The sequence below is a fragment of the Eleutherodactylus coqui genome, chromosome 12 (assembly GCF_035609145.1).
Source record: "Eleutherodactylus coqui strain aEleCoq1 chromosome 12, aEleCoq1.hap1, whole genome shotgun sequence".
NCBI classification, from domain to species: Eukaryota; Metazoa; Chordata; class Amphibia; order Anura; family Eleutherodactylidae; genus Eleutherodactylus; species Eleutherodactylus coqui.
In genome coordinates this window covers 115,870,785-115,892,448 of record NC_089848.1, presented here as the reverse complement: position 1 = coordinate 115,892,448, position 21,664 = coordinate 115,870,785, and the positions used below count along the sequence as shown (strand labels likewise).

Sequence of the window (21,664 nt, the reverse complement as noted above, 5' to 3'; positions counted from 1 at the left end):
AGATTAGAAGTTTGATGCCTTGTTTGGTCCAATCTTTAAGAGACAGGCTGGGGATAAAATCAGATAGTGTCTATAAAGGTAGTGTCACATATTTCTTCCATAGAACTCCATGGCGGCTTCTGCGGGTCCTCCAACCATACTGTAGCTTCATTTATATTTGTAGCTTGGTAGTAGGACCATAGATTGGGAACTCCCAGGCCTCCCTGTCTACGATAGAGATATAGGATATTTGCTGCGGCTCTAGGTCTTTTCCCTCCCCACACAAAATGTAACATTTGTTTTTGAAATTCATCTATGATCTTGCGTTGGATTGGGCAAACCAGGGTGCGGAATACATATAGAATCTTAGGCAAAATCAACATCTTCTACCAAACTATTCTTCCAAACCATGATGGTTCTTGTTTTTCAAGAAGTTTCAGTTCTGATTGTATTGAGATAAGTAAGGGATTAAAGTTTAGGGAGACAATATCTTTTAGTGGGAAACATAGTTTTATGCCTAGATAGGGGATCGTGGAGGACCATTGAAATGCAAACTTTCTCTGTATATCTGTCTTTATGGATAAATTAGTGTTTATGCCCAAGATCTGGGATTTACTTATATTTAGGTTTTAAGATGAGGCTTTTCCAAATGAATTGACAATGTTTTCTACTGCTCTCAAGGAGCTCAGGGGGTTTGTCAAAGTCAGGAGCACATCATCAGCAAATTGTCCAATTTTGTGTTGCCTGTTTCTCATTGGATATCCCTGGACCTCTGGGGAAATTCTTATCAATTCCGCCAAGGGTTCCATAATTAATATGAATATCAGTGGAGAGAGAGGGCAGCCTTGGCGAGTTCCATTGGTTATCTGGAAGGATGATGACAAGGCTCCATCAATCAAGACTGTAGCAGATGGAGTCATTTATAAAGCTTGGATTGCACTATGGAACTCCCCTTTTATGCCAAATTTTTGTAGAGTGGCGAAGGCAAATTCCCGATGGAGTCTATCGAATGCCTTCTCTGCATCCAGGGCAAGGAGGAGAGAAGGTGCGCGACTCGACACCATTTTTTAAATCAAATTTAGCGCTCTTCTGGTGCCGTCTGCAGCTTGTCTGCCTCTGACAAATCCCACCTGGTCACTGTGTATTATACTAGATCTCTAAAAGCCTTGTGGCAAGAAATTTGAGTAGATTTTTGTGTCCGTGTTTAGGAGAGAGATTAGTCTGAAGTTAGCCGGGGAGTCTGTTAGTGTACCCGGTTTAGGGATGGCTACTATAATGGCTTGCAGCATTTCTTGAGGTAGCTTGCCTGTGGACATGGCTTCATTGAAATTCGTAGTAAGATATGGAGACAATATGTTTGTAAAAATCTTATAGTATTCATTTGATAAACCCTCTGGTCCTGGAGATTTACATTTTTTTTTACATTTTTAATGGTGCTGGTTACCTCTGTCTCAGAAATAGGCTTATTTAGTTTTTGTATGTTGTCTTTGACTGTAGGAAAGTTCATTTTTTGTAGGAAAACATTAATTATGAGAGAATTTGGTTGGGCTGTCGGAGGATCATTCTTCAAATTATATAGGTCGGTGTAGAATTTGCCAAATTCTTCTGCTGTGGCTTGGTGATGGGAAAGTTTTAATTTACTGCCGTCTGATGATAAAATGTACGGAATTGTATTTTGCTTTTGTCGCTTCTTTGTCAAGTTAGCCATCAGCTTTGAGGGTTTGTTGTAAGAGGAGTAATAGTTTGCCCAAATAAAATCTGTATTTTTGTTATATTCTTCTAATAAAATTGTTTTTAATTCTCTTCTTAATGACATTAAAGGGGTTGTCCCGCGCCGAAACGTTTTTTTTTTCCTTTTCTATAGCCCTCCCCGTTCGGCGCGAGACAAACCCGATGCAGGGGTTAAAAAAGAAAACCGGATAGTGCTTACCTGAATCCCCGCGCTCCGGTGACTTCTTACTTACCTTGCGAAGATGGCCGCCGGGATCTTCTCCCTCGGTGGACCGCAGCTCTTCTGTGCGGTCCATTGCCGATTCCAGCCTCCTGATTGGCTGGAATCGGCACATGACGGGGCGGAGCTACGAGGAGCCGCTCTCCGGCACGAGCGGCCCCATTCAGAAAAGAAGAAGACCGGACTGCGCAAGCGCGTCTAATCTGGCGATTAGACGCTGAAAATTAGACGGAACCATGGAGACGGGGACGCCAGCAACGGAGCAGGTAAGTGAATAACTTCTGTATGGCTCATAATTAATGCACAATGTACATTACAAAGTGCATTAATATGGCCATACAGAAGTGTATAGACCCACTTTGTTTCGCGGGACAACCCCTTCAATTTTGTTTGCTTTTCTTCCGTAGGATGAGTCTGTAGAATTGTTTCTTGTGATTTAATTTGGGTTAAGATATTATTTACTTGGGCATTTTTGGCTTTTTTATGTTGGGCACTAATCTTAAGCAAAACTCCTCTGATATAAGTTTTATGGGCATTCCAAATTAAAAAAATATTGGTTTCTGGTACTGAGTTTATTTCAAAATATCCCTGCAATGCTTTACTGATTGCGGAGTTATACGATGGGATTTGAGCTGGTTAACATTGTTACACCAAACTCGTGCATTCCCTCGTCTTTCCCCTATGTTCAATTTCAGGTAGATCGGAGAATGATCTGACCAGGTAGCCATTCCAATTTCTGAGGTCGTGATCTTAGGAAGTGTCCACCTATCCACCAAAAACATGTCTATTCGTGAAAATGAGTTGTGGCGGGGGAAAAAAAAGGTGTATTCTTTAGAAGATGAGTTGAGGCATCTAAAGGAATCATAAAGTGATTCTTTGTGTAAAATGGGTGATGTTCTATGTTTGGTTGTGGAGTCAATAGCTCCATCTGCAATAAGGTTGAAATCTCCACATATGACTAAGTTGCCTTTTTGTATGTTTTTTATTTTTTGTATGATTTTATTTAGAAAGGAATTTTGTCCTTTGTTAGGAGCCTAAATATTTGCAATGGTGACAGGCCTTCTGTCTCGATCGCCCACCAGCACCAGATATCCACCCCTAGTGTCTGTGATTTGTTCGGATATTAATAGATGCTCTAAAAGCTGTAAAACCTCCAGCATGCCTTTTATTTTGGGCATTCACCATATATATCTGAGCATTGTGTAGACAATGTGTCTCTTGTATGCCTAATACATCAGCTTTATGGTGATTAGCATCTCCACATCTGTGATCTTTTAAAAGGAGAATTCAACGCTCTAGCGTTTTGTGACATTTTAAGTGACACCTGAAATAAAAGCATGTTGATGTGGACATTCCATAACTTACTGCGCTTGTAAGCAGATTAGTTAACTTCGTTTATGGCCAGGTATATGCCTTCTTTATCAGAATTAAAGGGGTTGTCCCGCGAAACAAAGTGGGTCTATACACTTCTGTATGGCCATATTAATGCACTTTGTAATGTACATTGTGCATTAATTATGAGCCATACAGAAGTTTTATACTTACCTGTTCCGTTGCTAGCGTCCTCGTCTCCATGGTTCCGTCTAATTTTCAGCGTCTAATCGCCCGATTAGACGCGCTTGCGCAGTCCGGTCTTCTTTCTTCTGAATGGGGCCGCTCGTGCCGGAGAGCGGCTCCTCGTAGCTCCGCCCCGTCACGTGCCGATTCCAGCCAATCAGGAGGCTGGAATCGGCAATGGACCGCACAGAGCCCACGGTGCACCATGGGAGAAGATCCCGGCGGCCATCTTCACAAGGTAAGTAAGAAGTCACCGGAGCGCGGGGATTCAGGTAAGCGCTGTGCGGTTTTCTTTTTTAACCCCTGCATCGGGTTTGTCTCGCGCCGAACGGGAGGGCTATTGAAGAAAAAAAAACGTTTCGGCGTGGGACAACCCCTTTAAGCATAACGAAAGTTAGAGCAGGAATTGTTGCCTGCATGTCTTGGGGGCAGCAACAATAGTCCACCTGACGGCGTCAGCCTTTCTTTTTAAATGCTCTGGTTACTGTATCCAGCGGTAAACGACATATTAAATGTTGGATACAATAGAGTAATCAAACAATTTCTTTTATATGGAAGAGACAAGAGTCCAGGTGTTTGGGATCTTTCTGCATATTTGTGGTTTGTTGGCCTTTATCATTTGCCATTCCCCACGTTGACCAAAGCTTGACTCCATCCTCAGAGGATATTACTACATGCATGGTCTGGTCTCGAGGGATGAGCAGTTTCGTAGGGAATCCTCATTTATAGGGCATTTTAGCGGCCATTGTGATTGGCGAAAAAGCTCTTCTCGCTTGCATAGTAGCCGGGGATAAATCTGCATAAGCATGGATTGAAGAGTAGGGAGCAGGTAGGGAGTCCATTTTCCGGGAAGCGTGCATCAATGCCTCCTTTATGTGGAAAAAATGGATTCTTGCAATAACGTCCCGTGGGTTTTTTTTCTGGAAGAAAGCTGGGTTTAGGTAATCCGTGTATCCTGTCTATCACCAGCTCTTGGTGAGGGGTGTTTGGCAGCAATGTAGACATGAATTTTGCTAAAAATTCTTTTAGCTCAGCTTGGCTTCCGCTCTCTGGGACTCCTCTCATCTTTATGTTATTGCGTCTACTTCTGTCTTCTAGATCGGCCATTTTGCGTTCACTTCTTCTAAGGCATGGTGCGCGTCAATTCCACTGCTGTGAGAGGTGGTTCTTTCCTCCATCTTGTTCTCAATGTGGTCAGTACGTTCCCTCAGGTTTTGTATGGAGGAGTGAAATGTGGCTGACAAGTTATTAATGTCGGATTGTAGTGATCCCCTCAGTGCTAGAATCATGCTTCTTATAAATTCTTCAGACGCTGGCTGGTCTGATGTGGGGACATTAGCGATCAGGTCTTCTTCTGAATTCGAGCTGCTGTTGGCAGAGTAGGGGTAGTTTTGTAATGCAGGCTGAGGGGAAAGTCTGGGACTCGACTTTTCATGGCTTGCAGTGGGAGATGTAGGAGATGCTGCAGGGAGCTGCTGATTATGAGCCAGCACCATCTTGTCAGAGGTGGCAGGGCTGTGCTGACGCTGTGGAGTGACTCCTCTTCTTGCAGAGATCCTTCTCGGCTGCGTCCCTGTGGTGAGTCCCTGCTGTCAGCAGTCCTCTCATGGCTGTATGCTGGGACATTGAGGTGGGTTGTCTCTGCTAGATTTGCTGCTGCTACTACAGGGGACGGAAATTTACAGCTCCTCACATCATGGCTGCGGCCGCCTTCCCGCGCTGTTAAGAAGTCCTCCACCCGCTATGGAGGGGCCTTGGAAAGTCTCCTTTTGGACATTCTCCTCTTCCTAGGGTGCTCTGCTGGGTATATTTGCTTGATTCAGCCGCTGGAACGCTGTATTTAGTGGCTTTAATGGCTATTGCCGAGCGGAATTCAGTGAGAAGCCTCCGTCCCGGACTGCATAATATGAAATGTGTGTCCAAAGTGGGGTTGCCAATCAGACTCCTTCCTGGCCCCTAGTTTCTCCTATGTTTAGGTGTCTGAAAGTCCCATGTCATCTTTGTCATGGAAGAACTCTTTCAGTCTTAGCTCCATTTACATGGGACGACTGTCGGGCAGTCCCCAGGCCTGCTATGGACTCTGGGATTTCCTGATTGGTGTTTGGGTACAGATCTGCCCTGGACTCAGGGTCTTCCTGATTGGTGTTTGGGTACAGGCCTGCTCTGGACCCAGGGTCTTCCTGATTGGTGTTTGGGTACAGGCCTGCTCTGGACCCGGGGTCTTCCTGATTGGTGTTTGGGTACAGACCTGCCCTGGACTCTGGGTCTACCTGATTGGTGTTTGGGTACAGATCTGCCCTGGACTCAGGGTCTTCCTGATTGGTGTTTGGGTACAGGCCTGCTCTGGACCCGGGGTCTTGCTGACTGGTGTTTGGGTACAGGCGTGCTCCCGACCCGGGGTCTTCTCGATTGGTGTTTGGGTACAGGCCTGCTCTGGACCCGGGGTCTTCCTGATCGGTGTTTGGGTACAGACCTGCCCTGGACTCGGGGTCTTCCTGATTTGGTGTTTGGGTACAGACCTGCCCTGGACTCTGGGTTTTCCTGATTAGTGTTTGGGCCTGCTCTGGACCTGGGGTTTTCCTGATTAGTGTTTGGGCCTGCTCTGGACCTGGGGTCTTCCTGATCGGTGTTTGGGTACAGACCTGCCCTGGACTCGGGGTCTTCCTGATTTGGTGTTTGGGTACAGACCTGCCCTGGACTCTGGGTTTTCCTGATTAGTGTTTGGGCCTGCTCTGGACCCGGGGTCTTCCTGATCGGTGTTTGGGTACAGACCTGCCCTGGACTCGGGGTCTTCCTGATTTGGTGTTTGGGTACAGACCTGCCCTGGACTCTGGGTTTTCCTGATTAGTGTTTGGGCCTGCTCTGGACCTGGGGTCTTCCTGATCGGTGTTTGGGTACAGACCTGCTCTGGACTCTGGGTTTTCCTGATTAGTGTTTGGGCCTGCTCTGGACCCGGGGTCTTCCTGATCGGTGTTTGGGTACAGACCTGCCCTGGACTCTGGGTTTTCCTGATTGGTGTTTGGGTACAGGCGTGCTCTGGACCCGGGGTCTTCTCGATTGGTGTTTAGGTACAGGCCTGCTCTGGACTCTGGGTCTTCCTGATTAGTGTTTGGGCCTGCTCTGGACCCGGGGTCTTTCTGATCGGTGTTTGGGTACAGACCTGCCCTGGACTCTGGGTTTTCCTGATTAGTGTTTGGGCCTGCTCTGGACCCGGGGTCTTCCTGATCGGTGTTTGGGTACAGGCCTGCTCTGAGTTAAAGTCTTTGGAGTTTATTTCCCTTGTTCTTATTTACGTTTCACAGAGGCAGAGGCTTAGGAAAGTGCTAAATTATAATTCACAGAAAAACCCCTACAGAAGAATAAACTAAAACACCGGTTTATTGATAAATAATGAAAACAATGGGGTGTGAAGGGACAAACACAAATACACCTAGATTATATGGTAAAAAAGAAACCGTACTACAAAGGGGAACAGTCCCCAAAGATGTGAAAATGGGATAACAAGGCCCTGATGGATGGCAGGGCCTAATAAAAGGGGATTGTAAGCTGGATAGACCCCCCCACATAAGCATCACCAGGCTCGCTAGTACCTCATGGTGGTGTCTGACCACAGTCCTCAGAATGGAGGTTGAGGGCTGCGGCCAAAGATCCACAACCAAGGAGCCAAAGACGTAGAAAACGCTTGATAATAAACGTTAAGAGGCTGTCAATATGTTTCACAGCGTCATATCACCCTTAGGGTGTCCAGCAAAAGGCCCTCAGTGCGATAGCGATTACGGGTAAAGCAGACCCACAGAGGGGTACAGACTGAACCGTATACTACAAAACTATTAGATTGATGTTTCAACAGTATGTAGATATATTGGATGCTCAAAAAGACCTTTAATGCTCCACATTATGATATTGGGATGCTCTGGGAAGAATGGCAGAGCTCTCAATAATCCATTTTTAAAATCTACAGATATTTAGAATGCTCAACACGTTTCTCTGGCCGTATGGACAGAACATCAGGAGCTTCATGTGGTGAAAATATCACAGAACCCTCTCGGCAGTTAATGATGTGGTATTTGGTTTTAGGTGGAGTCAAACCTCAGTCGTGTTAATCCACAATTGGGTAGCTTTTTAAGGAAAATGGAGGCCTCCTAACATGTCTTTAAAAAGACACGGGGCTGAGACCCAATAATCTCCATTGACACCCTGGAGTTGCTAATAAACACCTGAGACACAATCACCCAGTATATACCAAAGGTGACAACTAGAGGCCGGTGAATAAACCTAAAGGCCTATTTACATGCAACGATTATCGCTCAAAATTCACCCAAAAGCCATAGTTTGAACAATAATCATTGTGTGTAAATGTTTCCATCGTATACTCTTCGACTGAATGATGATTTTTAGTTAGGCATAAAATCCATCATTTAGCTGGAGAGAAGATCATACAGACACCACGTTGTGTTTGCTGGTCATGGTGCTGTATTCTCCATGGGAGTGCTGATTACACTGTATTCAGCAGATTGCCCACGGCAGAACAAAATCGCTAAATGCAGAGAACAAATACTTGCTATTGTCTGCATACAGGTCCAGGAGGCTCACTTACATGCAAATAAAGGTGATAAGCTGCTAATTGACATTAGTGTCCATTAACAGTTTATGCAAAACAATCACTCAAAACCTATCTTTTGAACAATTATCTTTGCGTTTTAATGGGCTCTAAAATGCACTAGCCAAGATTATTAGGCCATGAATGCCAGATAAGTAGATACAGACATCAGTCCTGATGGTGAACTGATGTAGAAAAAGAAAATCATACATGGAAACAGCAGCCCTGATGGTGAGCCGCTGCACAACCGTAGTGTTGTATAATAGCATTGCATCTCCAGTTTCACGCCCTCTATAACTGTATTCCTTAAAGTTTGTATCTCCACAAGGGCCTTTTTCTTGGTGCTGCAGAAGACGTGGATAAGGTGGTTCCACAGTCTTTCAGGAGTCCTGTGGCAAAGACGCTGTACAAAAAGGGTATTTTAGGTGTGCAGAGTGGGGTTCCTCAGACAGTCCTTTGGGAATTAAATGTTCGTTCTTGCATCTGGTTAAAATGAAAATGTCGCAGTCCAGTTGTGCCAATTTCTTCAGAAGATAATTCGGTTCATTCTAGCATCCTCTGTTAGGAGCGTGAATGTGCATGGGTGGCTCGGAAGGAAATGCCGTCTGCGGAATGAGTACTCGGCAAATTGTATGGCCACTTTAAAGAGGATCTGCCATGTCCACGGGCCTGCTGCTTACCCCTCACTTACCCCTATTTCAGCTTTTCTTTACTCCCGTCTTCTCCCCATTCTCCTATACAAAGTCTCCAAATCTAATGTGACATGTTAATGTAAAATGGGCAAGAGGGGCAGAAAGCAAAGAGTCGGTGTGGCTGCAGCCGACCCCACTGAAATGAGGTCATGGTAGTCCCCTTTAAGGTTGGAATTGTACAAGCCACTTGGTTGCACTTTGAACTATAATTCTGAAGCCCAAAGTAAGGAGTAAAAGAAAATTGCTTTGAGAGATAATTTGCCTTTGTAATCCGCATCTGGGGTGCGATGTCGTCCAGCGCTTCTCCTTCTACGTTCACTTCGTCAATTGCATTCTTATGCAGAACCCATTTCTTATTGGTCATAAATGACTTTTGTCTGCGAAGGGTAAACTGTTTGTTCTTCTGTAAATTACTTGTCTGCTCAGATGCAATAACTGAATCTACTCTTCTTTTCCTAGATATGAACATGGAATTTAACCCCTCTGATCATCCGCGGGCAAGCACAATATTCCTCAGCAAATCCCAAACAGATGGTATGTACGCTAGTTGTGCTTTGTTCCCTGTTGTGCCTTGGGTGAACTTTAGGCCTCATGTCCACGGGCAAAATAAGAATTAAAATCCGCAGCGGATCCGCACCCCATAGGGATGCATTGACCACCCGCGGGGTAGATAAAGACCCGCGGATGGTCAATAAAAGGGATTTTAAAAAAATGGAGCATGAAAAAATCTGGACCATGCTCCATTTTCGTGCGGGTCTCCCGCGGGCTTCTATTGAAGCCTATGGAAGCCGTCCGGATCCGCGGGAGACAAAAATCAGATTTTACTCACACGCTCCGTTTCTTCTCTTCGCCGTGGCGCCATCTTCTCTCCGTCGCGGCCGGATCTTTTTTCTTCGGGACGGCGCATGCGCGGGGCACGTCACCGATGTCATCCTGTGCATCCGCCGAGCCGAAGAAAGAAGATCCGGCCACGACGGAGAGAAGATGACGCCGCGGCGAAGAGAAGAAACGGAGCGTGTGGGAGGTGAGTTTATTCTGATTTATTCTTATTTTCAGCCTTCATGTCCGCGGGGCAGGAGGGACCCGCTGCAGATTCTACATGTAGAATCCGTAGCGGGCCTGATTTTCCCCGTGGACATGAGGCCTAAGGGGCATAACCCATCCCGGAAGGTGGGATTTGGGGTGAACAACCGTTCACCCTCGATGCCGCTCGCAGCACACACCCAAGTCCCACAGATGGCGACGTCCCAACAGCCTTTGCCCCCGTTTTTCATACACAGCGATGCTTTAACAAACTTTGAAGAAATTGCATTTTAAAAGGTTTATGTGCAGGGAAAGCGCAGCATTACTGGATGACTCTGACAGGAATGGCCGCCCTGTAATACCAGGAGGACAGAAGGTCGGCCAGAACGGGGATTGCTTTTACTAAGTGGCTCCTGTTCTGGGTCATAGAGGGGGATCCTGAATGGGGACCCCACTTTATTATGTTTACTTACCCTAAAGGGCCATGAACAGGGCTTGTACCCTCGGGGACCTACATTTACAGAAATAACATTTAGGATAAAGTTTTCACACAGCTGAGGAAATCGTGTGAGATTTGTTCGTTGCGAGACACTCAAATTTCGCACGAATATGACCCTGATTCTTTTGAAGGGGGTCATACACATGCTCGTTTTTTTTTTTTTTCAGGAAAAAATCATGACATGTCCTATCTTTGGGCCTTTCCTTGGAATGCCTCGCATCGTCCATTGTTTTTAATGGGGCTGGCAAAGCATCGAACGTCGTACAAGATGCACGCGAGTACGATCCAAGGTTTATTCTTTACCCTGCTAAAACCCGTGGCAGAGGATCGCTACTTTCCTGAAGTGATGCAAGGTGGTTTTAACACAAAAACGCCTCCCATCCGTGGCGGCATCGCACAGTAGGGAGTATTTTGGGTTGCAAAGGAGGATTGAATCTCAGCTGAAAGGTTCCCCATCCACAATTCTATAGGAGCACCTAATCTACTTCCATTCTTATCGCTTTTAATGCTTATACTGTGCAGTTCTAGTGATTAAAGGGATTTTCTGCGACTCAACAGCCTCCTTTGATCTACTAGTTAAGGCCGTATTTACACCACTGATAGCGAGAGAGCGGGACTTGCCTCACATAGCACACTGACGCGCCATCCGTGTGCCGTGGGATGTGCGGGACAGCACATATTTGCATGTGCTACTCTTGTGCAATACTTGCATGAAAATGGGACATATAGTGATGCTACGAGGCATAAAAATCTCAGCAAGAGAAAAATTGCCCATGTATGAGGGGCGTTTATTAAAGGTTTCCCTTAAAGGGGTTGTCCCGTGAAAGCAAGTGGGGTAAAGCACTTCTGTATGGCCATATTAATGCACTTTGTAATATACCATACAGAAGTTATATACTTACCCCCCCCCCGTGTTGGCGTCCCCATCTCCATGGCGCCAACCGAAGCCTTCTTCTCCTTCCATTAGACGCGCAGAAAATCTGTGCGGCGCGAGCACGCCAGAGCGGCCCCATTCAACAGAACAGAAGAGCAGACTGCGCGAGTGCGTCTAATCGAGGCAGAAGAGGACTTCGGTGGGCGCCATGGAGACGGGGACGCCAACACCGGAGGGGTAAGTGTATAACTTCTGTATGGCCAATATTTAATGCACGATGTACATTACAAAGTGCATTAATATGGCCATACAGAAGTGCTTTACCCCACTTGCTGCTGCGAGACAACCCCTTTAACCCACTTCCCGTGGACTGAGAGCAACAATACTTGGCCCAGTTATTAGTCCTTCTCTACATCAATGCCACCGAGGAACATACACGTCTCCCATCTCTTTATGCAACTGTAAACCCCTCACTTCTAGAAGGCAACGGGTCGCTCCATCAGCCACGTTGTGAATTCAGAAATCAGAGTCTCATCATCTGGAAAATGCTTGCCTTTCAAAACTGACTTCATTGTTAGAAAGAGGAAGTCCGATGGTGCGAGGTCGGGTGAATTAGAGGGATGCGGTAGACTTTTTATATCTGCAGCAGTGTAGTTCCATTTGGGCAACATGTGAGTTGTGAACTGGGGCATTGTCTTGCAGAAAGCGGACACCTTGGTGAACATGCCACGTCTCTTTGTTTTGATAGTCTCCTACAATTTCCGCAGCAGTGAAGCATAGTTGGCCCCAGTAATCATGGGACCCTTTGCTAGGAAATCTATCAAGACTACTCCGTGCCGGTCTCAAAAGACTGTGAACATGACCTTACCTGCCAAGGGTTCGGCACTTGCCTTCTTTGGAGGCGGTGAGTCCAGATGCTTCCATTGCATCGACTGGACTTTAGTCTCCGGATCATGATGATGGACCCGGCTTTCATCTTCTGTGATCAGTCTGTTGCAAAAGTCCTCCTGGTTTCCATGGCACATCGTCCAAAGAGCCTGGGAGAATTTGACTCATTCCGGCTTTTGGAAAGGTATAAGCAGTTGGGGGAACTCAGGGAGCGGATATCTTATGAAGATGGTCTAGGATAAATTTTTCTACGGACCCAACACTAATCTTGACATTTTGGACTAGGTTGCGAATGTTTACGCGGCGATCTTCCAAAATGGCAGTCTCCACTTGCTGGATGGTGTGTTCATCAATTGCAGAGTGGGGTCGCCCTGGAATTGGAGCCTTTTCCACTGAGGTCCGACCACACTTGAATTGACGATGCCAGTGCTTGACTACATCATATGGTGGGAATTCCTCCCCATAAACCTCTTTCATCTCATCGAACGTCTCCCTTGCTGTGCGGCTCTTCAAGTAAAGGAACTTGATGACTGCCTGTATTCAACTGGGTCCATTTTCAGACCTCGCGCCGCTTCAGCCCCTGTAAAAGAAAGAGCGTTATCAGTTCAGAGCTGCACATTGGCAGGTGACCTATGGAGACTTTTATATCATTACACATGTGCAGCTTCAGCATCCTGCGATAAATAGAAGTGGGTCAGGGAAAATCTTTAATAAATGCCCTAATGTTTTGTGTGTCTTCCGCAGTGGAATTCCGCACCGTGAGCATTGAGCTATTAGGTTCAATAGAACCTAATAGCTGCGGGCAACGCGGCGGATTTTCACCGCAAATTACGTGGCGGAAATCCGTTCGTGGGAAGGAGGCCTAAGGGGTTAAAGTAGCAAAAGGAGAAAAATTGGGAGAAGAAAATATTCACTTATAGGTTTGGGAGGAGAAGACGACGCTGGAGAGTGTAGTTGGTGGGCATCAGAGGATGCGGAGCTGGCAGTGGATGACGCTCCAGATGTCCATGGACATAAACATCACATACTGGGACTCACCAACGCCCAATGTCCAGGCGAAAGGAAGAATAGATTTACGCTATTACTGTAAGAATGTTTCTGACTTGATGAAAATTTGAGTTCGGTCTCGGAGAATCCCTTTAATCGAATTTTCTCATTTCTATTTTTGCAGTGAGAGAAAAGCGGAAGAGCCTTTATATAAACCATGTAAGTTAAAAAACACTAAGAAGTCCTGAGGGCTTTGTACAAGTGATGTACGGATAAGGATAAAGTTTGTGTTTTCCATGCTGCCACTTTTTACTGCCAGTTTCCATGTCACAGATTGCCGCCCATAGACATGGATTTGTACCCGTGTAATCCTATTGTTTCCTGCTTATTTCTCTGTTACCAACATGCTTTTGGACAAGTGATGGCTACACCCACCAGCTTATAGAGAACTGAGAATCAGAGATACAGCCTGCAGAGGAAGGAATCTGGGATACATAAAGGGAAAGGGACCCCCAAGATGGAGGTTGGGCTCTCATACGGATTCGAAAATGGGGGGCTTATTTCCATTGGCAACTCACCCCTGTGTTCAGTAGATGTGGCCAGGGTCGAGTTCCTCTCTTCACAGGGTCCAGCTGTGACCATTACTAAGCCGGTGGCTTGTGTAAGGTGTGGAATGGTAGGCCGGACAGAATGTAGTTTTCTACACTCTATTAAAGGTTTTCTTTGCAACAGTCTTTACTTGTACCGTTATGAATGTCCGATATTTCAGAGGATACATTTTTAAAGGGCTCATTGCCATGAACGTAATTTCACCGTGTGCGTAATATGTGTATAATATTGTGTACAATACGCAAGAAAAGAAGCATGTTCTATTTTACCATGAATTACGCTTCTACAGCCCTATTGTTCTGTATGCGTTGCAGAATAAACTCTGTACGTACGTTGTATATGCAACGCCGCTATGAGACAGAGCGAGGTATTTGAAAAAAAAACACAATTAGTCAGACTGCACAATAGAACGTTCGTGAGATACGCTGTCCTATGCCGTTAACAATCGCTGCCAGGCGCGATAGCCGGCTCACATGGCGGTAAAACGCTACGCAATACACTCGGCGTTTTATGTATACAGCAGTGTGAATGAGCCAAAAGAGTTAGTTGCAATTATTAAAGTTTGGCAACTCACGACCTGCTTCCAGTGGTATGCATATAGATGAAGGATTGACTTACTTTGTCGGGGTGCCTGGTCCATGGCACCCCTCAATCCCAGAAGGCATATAGTATAATCAGATGCTGGAGATGTTTTCAAAGTTCCAAAAAGTTTAATCGAATAAATTCAACTGGTTGAAAGCTGAAACGCGTTGCACCCCGACGAAGTAAGTCAATCTTCCATCTATAGCCATACCACTGGAATGTTAGGGGGCCTTTTTTCGCTTGCTGTCTTAGTACTGTGGGGGGTCTCAACGGAGACGAGTGCGAATGTTGCCTGAGTCCAAATTCAAAGGAAAGTTATAGCACGTGCACGAGGAGAACCAGAAGAAACCACTATACACACAGCTCAGTGGATTAAATGAGTTCTGGTTTATTTGGAGAAACACACAGCTTATATAGGCCGTTGCCCGCGCAGGGTGAAACTTTGAAGAATTACTTAATCAGGTGACTGAAACAGAATATTAGCACATTGGGAAACCAACGTATCTTAGAAAGGAAACACATCTGCTGTGGTTCAGGTGCATCCGACCACAAACTGTTAGTAAGCCCGCCACAAACGGTCAGTAGGCCCGCCACAAACTGTCAGTACGGAAACTTATCACTACCTAGTTCGTTATCTGGTGCAAGGTCCGGACTAAAATGAGGAACTTCTCATGTTAGGTTACTCGGAAACAAAATTAAATTAAATTAACCCTATCAATCCCCCATTTGGACATCAGAGCCACCATTATCTCCTGGTTCTGTCACCCGTTGGATTCGGCTCCAGCCGGATCCCCAGGTAGGAATGGTGCACTCTATGTCCATCTAGGGTATCAAGATATTTAAATGGGTGCAGAAAATCGGCTTTCAGTACATTTAGCTACGCATGAAATTATTACCTCTATTGCAATATATATACACATAAGATTATCATTACCACTTGTAATATACTTTGTTGAATTCCCATGAACCAACCTCCTAACCCCGAGAACCAATTGGCAGGGTTAAGAAAGCTAAACCATCCCTGATCTTCATCTTGTTTTATGCTGGCAGCTATTTTCAATATATCTTTTGACATATGATTCTATATCCAAGTTCTATTAGCAACTTCCAAATGTTTTCCATATTTTTCATTTCCATAATATATTACAATACAACCAGATAATCTAATGTCACATTTATTACACTGTTCCCTATATTTTCATTTGCTATCAACATAAAACCAATCTTGTCAAATCTGGGCTTGAAAAACAAAAAATTCAAAAAAACCCGTTAGACGTTGAATACAAATGTCTCTTCCTGTAAAATTGTTTCTTCTTCTCTTGATCTTCTTTAGATGCTAAACCTATAGGATCTCCGATGCAGGAAAGGATTATTATGCCCTCGCTGCATTCCCTGGTTAGCCAAAGAACAGACCCTAAGTAGGAATCTGTCCTGCCCATTACATTGGTATCAAACAATCTTCTCCATTCTCCATATCCAGAAGTATCCGCAGCTGACTATAGAGCCCCTTTATTCCAATGTTGCAGATGCCCTCTCTACACCACTTTGTTGCCCAGGGTCTTTAGGGAGGAGCTGTGAGGCTTAGCCCTCCTTTGACGTCATCAGCTGGCGGTCAGCATTCTGCAGAACATCTGAGGTTCACTCCGATGACAGTGTAGCAGTAGTCAGGCACACTTGTCAATTCTTCAGGCTCAGTTGGATAGTCTCAGCGTATGGACAGATGCAGCATGCACTTAGAGAAGATGAAATGTCAAATCACAATTACAAAAGTCCCAATGTCCTGGTGGCAATGACTCAGTTCATAAATTTTCTCAGTCCCAAATCAACTTGATGTAGAATAAATCAGTCCATGGCAAATCAAACAAAAACAAAATCACAATCTGGGGCCTTGTGTGCTTTTCTTCACCCCTTCATAAAAATAGATGAAACAAAAATCTGTAGGTTAAAGGGGTTGTCCCGCGCCGAAACGGGTTTTTTTTTTTTTCAACCCCCCCCCCGTTCGGCGCGAGACAACCCCGATGCAGGGAGGTAAAGAAAGCTCACCGGAGCGCTTACCTGAATCCCCGCGCTCCGGTGACTTCTCTACTCACCGCTGAAGATGGCCTCTTCCTCCGTGGACCGCAGCTCTTCTGTGCGGTCCACTGCCGATTCCAGCCTCCTGATTGGCTGGAATCGGCACGTGACGGGGCGGAGCTACACGGAGCTACACGGAGCCCCATAGAAGACTGCAGAAGACCCTGGACTGCGCAAGCGCGGCTAATTTGGCCATCGGAGGGCGAAAATTAGTCGGCACCATGGAGACGAGGACGCCAGCAACGGAGCAGGTAAGTAAAAAACTTTTTATAACTTCTGCATGGCTCATAATTAATGCACAATGTACATTACAAAGTGCATTATTATGGCCATGCAGAAGTGTACAGACCCACTTGCTGCCTCGGGACAACCCCTTTAAATTTATCCATAAAACAATCTCTGCCCAGAGGGACCGGAGTAATGTTCTGTTGTAGCAAATGAAGATTTCAGATATCCCTAATCTTTCTACATTTCAGCACAAATACCTTCTACATACAGTAGACATAAAACTCAAGAATTTTACTATGTAAACAAACAATATAATATCAAACATTGTAAATCAATCAAGTTTACAATACAATAATCTTAGATTGATCAATATCATCATCAGTGCAGTTACTTATTTTTCACGTTATCAAACACTGCAGACCAAGTTAAGCAAATTTTATAACGCAATATTCCTAGATTTGTAATAACACGTTTCCGTAATTAAGATTGTCATGCAATATACATTCACATAATTTTTCCACAAAACAGAAACCCAAATAGATATTCTATTAGTCCATCTCATGTCAATAAATGTGTACATAGTAATATCCCAGCACACAGTCACAATCATGTGTATCTCACACTTATTGGGGTCCCAATCAACTCCCGCCTTGGCCACCACAGTATGAACCTTTTTCTTATTTACTCTATCATTCCCCTTGCTCTCTGGTGACTGCCCCTGCGTGTGTGCTTTAACCTTTATTATGGCCACCTGTTCTGGCAACATGATGGCCTGCATTAATCTACTTACTGATACACCATTCTTAATGGGCTTGCCTTGTGCCGTGAGAAAGCTCCTGGACCGCCAGATGGGTCCATAATCGTGTGCAGTACCAAAGGCGTACCTGGAGTCAGTGTAGATGTTAGCAGTGGTACCTTCTGCAATCGTACAGGCCTCAGTCAGAGCACGGAGCTCAGCCTCCTGCGCTGACATGTATGGCGGCAGTGGTTTTTGTACAAGCATCTCATTCAGTGTGACTACTTCAAAACCTGTTACAAACCTTCCTTCGTCAGTCAGGTATCTAGATCCATCCACAAACATTTCAAGGTGGGGGTTTAGGAGGGGTTTGTCAGTGACATGTGCGAACCCAGCTGTCTCCTGCTCCATGAGTGCTGCACAATCATGCTGGTGTTCTGCGTCAAAGGCCTCCTCCTCATCAGTCAGAGAATTTGCAAAAAGCTGGTCCCCTGTACTTACTCCCCCATTTGAATCAGTGTCACCTAATGGTAATAAGGTGGCCGGATTCAAAGTGGTGCAACGTTGAAATGAGACATTGGATGAAGAGTGTACTGCAAGTTCCATTTTGATCTGTCTAGCAAGGGACAGATGCCTATGGCTTACCTGTGTCAGGATACCATGTATGTCATGTGGGGTGTAGATCACCATGGTGTGATCTAGGACAACGTCAGAACTTTTGTCTAGTAGCGCCTGAACTGCTAGAATCGCTCGGACGCATGATGGTGACCCTCTAGCCACCGCATCAAGATGGGCACTGTAGTATGCTACAGGTCACTTTTTTTTTTTTTCACCATGCATTTGTGTCAGTACAGCGGTGGCGTGTCCCGCCATCTCAGTGACGTACATTTGGGAAGGTTTGTCATAGTCTAGCAGCCCCAGTGTGGGTGCACTGGTTATCTGTGCTTTCAGCTGATGGAAGGCTGACTCGGCCTGCGGGGTCAGGGCAAATGGCTGTGAACCCAAACAGTCGTACAGAGGCTGCATGGTCATGGAGGCAGAGCGTATCCATGGCCGACCGCATGAAACCAGTCCCAAAAAGGTACGCAACTGGGCATGGGAGGTGGGAAGTTGCATGTCACTTACCACCTTCGTGCGTTCCGGTGTCAGGTGTTTAGTGCCTGGATCTAGGCAGTGGCCCAGGAACACTACGTGAGACTTGCAGAACTGAAGTTTCTCTTTGCTGACTTTGCAGCCATTCTACTCTGATGGGGGAAACACAAAGGCTTAGTGATGCATTGAGGTAACTATTTGGGTCAGGAGTACATAAAAGTAAATCATCTACATATTACAAGAGGGCGGTGCCCTCGGGAATTGGCCAGGCGTCTATTACCAGCTTCATGCATCTGGTGAACTGGTTTTGGGCTATTCTGTGCCCCTTGTGGCAGCACTGTCCAACAGTACTGCTTTCCTCTGAAAGTAAATGCAAACAAATACTGACAGTCTGTCGAGGTCCGTCTGTCTGGTAGCCCAAAGGCTCGAACGAACGACACTAAGAGCTTGTTCCTCTGCGTGCGTAAGAGTGAGAACAGGGAGAGGTGTTGCTAGGTCTACTGCCATCCGACAGAAGGTCGGGTGACTTTCAGACCCGGGGTGTATACAAGCCTCACCGGACGGGTGAAGTTCAATACAAGATCCCAAGGATCCCATCACATCGATTCCCAATATGCTTTCAGGACTTTCCAGCACAAGGAAGCGCGTGAGGCATCGCGACCCTTTAGCGTCTTTTCTTTACTGGAAAAAGAGGGGTGTTTGCTGGAGAATGTATCTCACGCAAATCCCCCATCGGAACCAAGTCTCCCACTTCTTCCCCAATCAGCATTTTTCTTGTGGGAAACTAAAGGGATACTGTTTGACCCAGGGGTGTGTATCCTGGCTTCAGATTTACCATCATAGGGGGTATATTCAATTTCCCTATGTCTGTCTTGGAGGTGGCTTACTATTTGTCAGGACCTGCGGAAAGCTGAGTTTCTGCAGTAGCTATCAAGACAAATACATGAGCCGGATCTACCAAGGGAGCAGTTAGTTTACAAAACTTTTCTGAACTGTCACCTGAGGTCTCAACCCGTACCGATCCATCTGGTGAGAATTTGATGGATGCAGATAAGGCTTGTAAGATATCAGTACAAATAACAGTGATATAAATTACAACAAGGCAGAATAATCCACAAACATCTATGCACATTGGAATATTATATTCTTTAAGCAAATTCATTATTAATGTGTTCCTGCCTGCAATGTCTCATCAAATTTGAGAAAAAAAACGTTTCCTAACTGCCCAAGCTTCTCACCCCCCCCCCCCCTTTCAGAGAAGAGAAGGATGAAACATTACGTACTTTTACATCATCTAGCTCCACCCCTTCGATGCTGGTCGTTTGTATATCTCTCCTACAGAACATTCTCTCAGAGACAGTGCAGTACTAACAGCATTTAGCAGTGATATAGACGTCCAACCAATCACAGAACTGACATTTGCCCAGAAAGCAAAAAAAAAATATATATATATCTTAAAATCCCTATATGTTTTCTATTTTTAAGACCGTGTAATTCCAGTAATTCATTACAAGTTTCTTATTTCATCAGCGTTTGTCTTCCTTTCTATGACACTGAATTTTATCTCTCTATGAAACAGAACAATAGCTAAGATATTAATAAGCAGCTAGAACATTCAGCATTAATCATTAGTAATTATAAGAGGTATATTTCTCTGAGGATACGAATAGTTAAACACATAGAAAAGAAAACATGCTAAGCGCTTCTAACAGCGCAACATTTTCCGCATTTTTAACCCTTGTATTCTTAAAAAGCCCCCATAGATGTGAGTGGGGTATAACTTTCTTACACTTTGTTGTAGAAGACTAAGACGTACAACAAAGATTAGATTACATAACATCAGACATACAAGACAAACAATAATGCTTATTTGTCACATAATTGTCCACAGATTCTGCATGAACTTGCTTTATGTCACAGAGGAACGCAAACTATAAAAGGATTCCCTTTCTCTGATATCTTTCATGTGTTTTTCTCGTCCCTTTTTAAGTCCTATCTGTCTATATATTTTATACGCTTGTCTGCAATCGTCTCCCCCTTCCCTGTCTTTGATTATCTCTATAGGGGTCAGATAAGCTTTAGACTGTTCAGACCCCATTTTGATTTGTCCCATAGACCTTATCTTTATTATTATTTTTTTTTTATTCCCTTCCCTGAAGGTAATTTATTTCCCACTATTCATCACTAAGTATACAGGACCTTATTTCACACAGTTACACTAAGGACACTTAGTCCCTGGTCCTGGAATAGTTTTACGGAACTACTACAGCAATCACTTAGACTACTTAGGGATTCAGGGGAGACCAGACCTCTCCTCTAAGGGAACTTCTGGTAATATTATAACAGATTCAGTAAAAGCAAATTATGGCTAAAATGACACAGACTATCAACGTACAGATTTCAACAATTACTACAGGCAACATAGCAATATACACACAAGGGTTCTTCCGTCTAGCACGGTTACTAAGAACACCGTAAAATTACAGGCAGAAGCATCCTATATAACATGCAGCGACTCACCTCCTGTCAACACGGGACTGAATGAAGTCAGGGGAGCCCAGAGCTGGAGTGGTAAGTCAAGGGCTTACCTTACACCGGTGTTTTGTAGATCTGGGGTCCCATGGCCTCTGGTCCGGTTGGTCGTCAGGTAGGATCGTCAGGTATCGGCTGCAGGTAAGGAGTTAGCTTCTGCCCCACATTGGGCAGCCAAGTAAACTGTGGTGGGTCTCAACGGAGACGAGAGCGAATGTTGCCTGAGTCCAAATTCAAAGGAAAGTTATAGCACGTGCACGAGGAGAACCAGAAGAAACCACTATACACACAGCCCAGTGGATCAAATGAGTTCTGGTTTATTTGGAGAAACACACAGCTTATATAGGCCGTTGCCCGCGCAGGGTGCAACTTTGAAGAATTACTTAATCAGGTGACTGAAACAGAATATTAGCACATTGGGAAACCAACGTATCTTAGAAAGGAAACACATCTGCTGTGGTTCGGGTGCATCCGACCACAAACTGTTAGTAAGCCCGCCACAAACGGTCAGTAGGCCCGCCACAAACTGTCAGTACGGAAACTTATCACTACCTAGTTCGTTATCTGGTGCAAGGTCCGGACTAAAATGAGGAACTTCTCATGTTAGGTTACTCGGAAACAAAATTAAATTAAATTAACCCTATCAGTACCTTTCCTGGTTATCTGGTGTTCGCATCCCTAGAGCCACCCGCGACGCTCTCCTGCTGGGATGTTGACAAGACCAGTGTTATTGGGTTTCCTGTTGGATATTACTATCTGAAA

At 45.1% G+C, this 21,664-nt stretch overlaps 1 protein-coding gene across 1 annotated transcript in view; it reads left to right on the top strand.

Annotated features, from left to right (window-relative positions):
- LOC136586657 (cyclin-Y) overlaps positions 1–21,664 on the top strand; it is a 146,702-nt gene that overhangs the window by 44,810 nt on the left and 80,228 nt on the right. Inside the window, exons 3-4 of the mRNA XM_066584817.1 lie at positions 9,239–9,313; positions 13,235–13,269. Coding sequence (XP_066440914.1) covers positions 9,241–9,313; positions 13,235–13,269 — 108 coding nt within the window. The 5' untranslated portion in view covers positions 9,239–9,240. The remainder of the gene's footprint in view (positions 1–9,238; positions 9,314–13,234; positions 13,270–21,664) is intronic.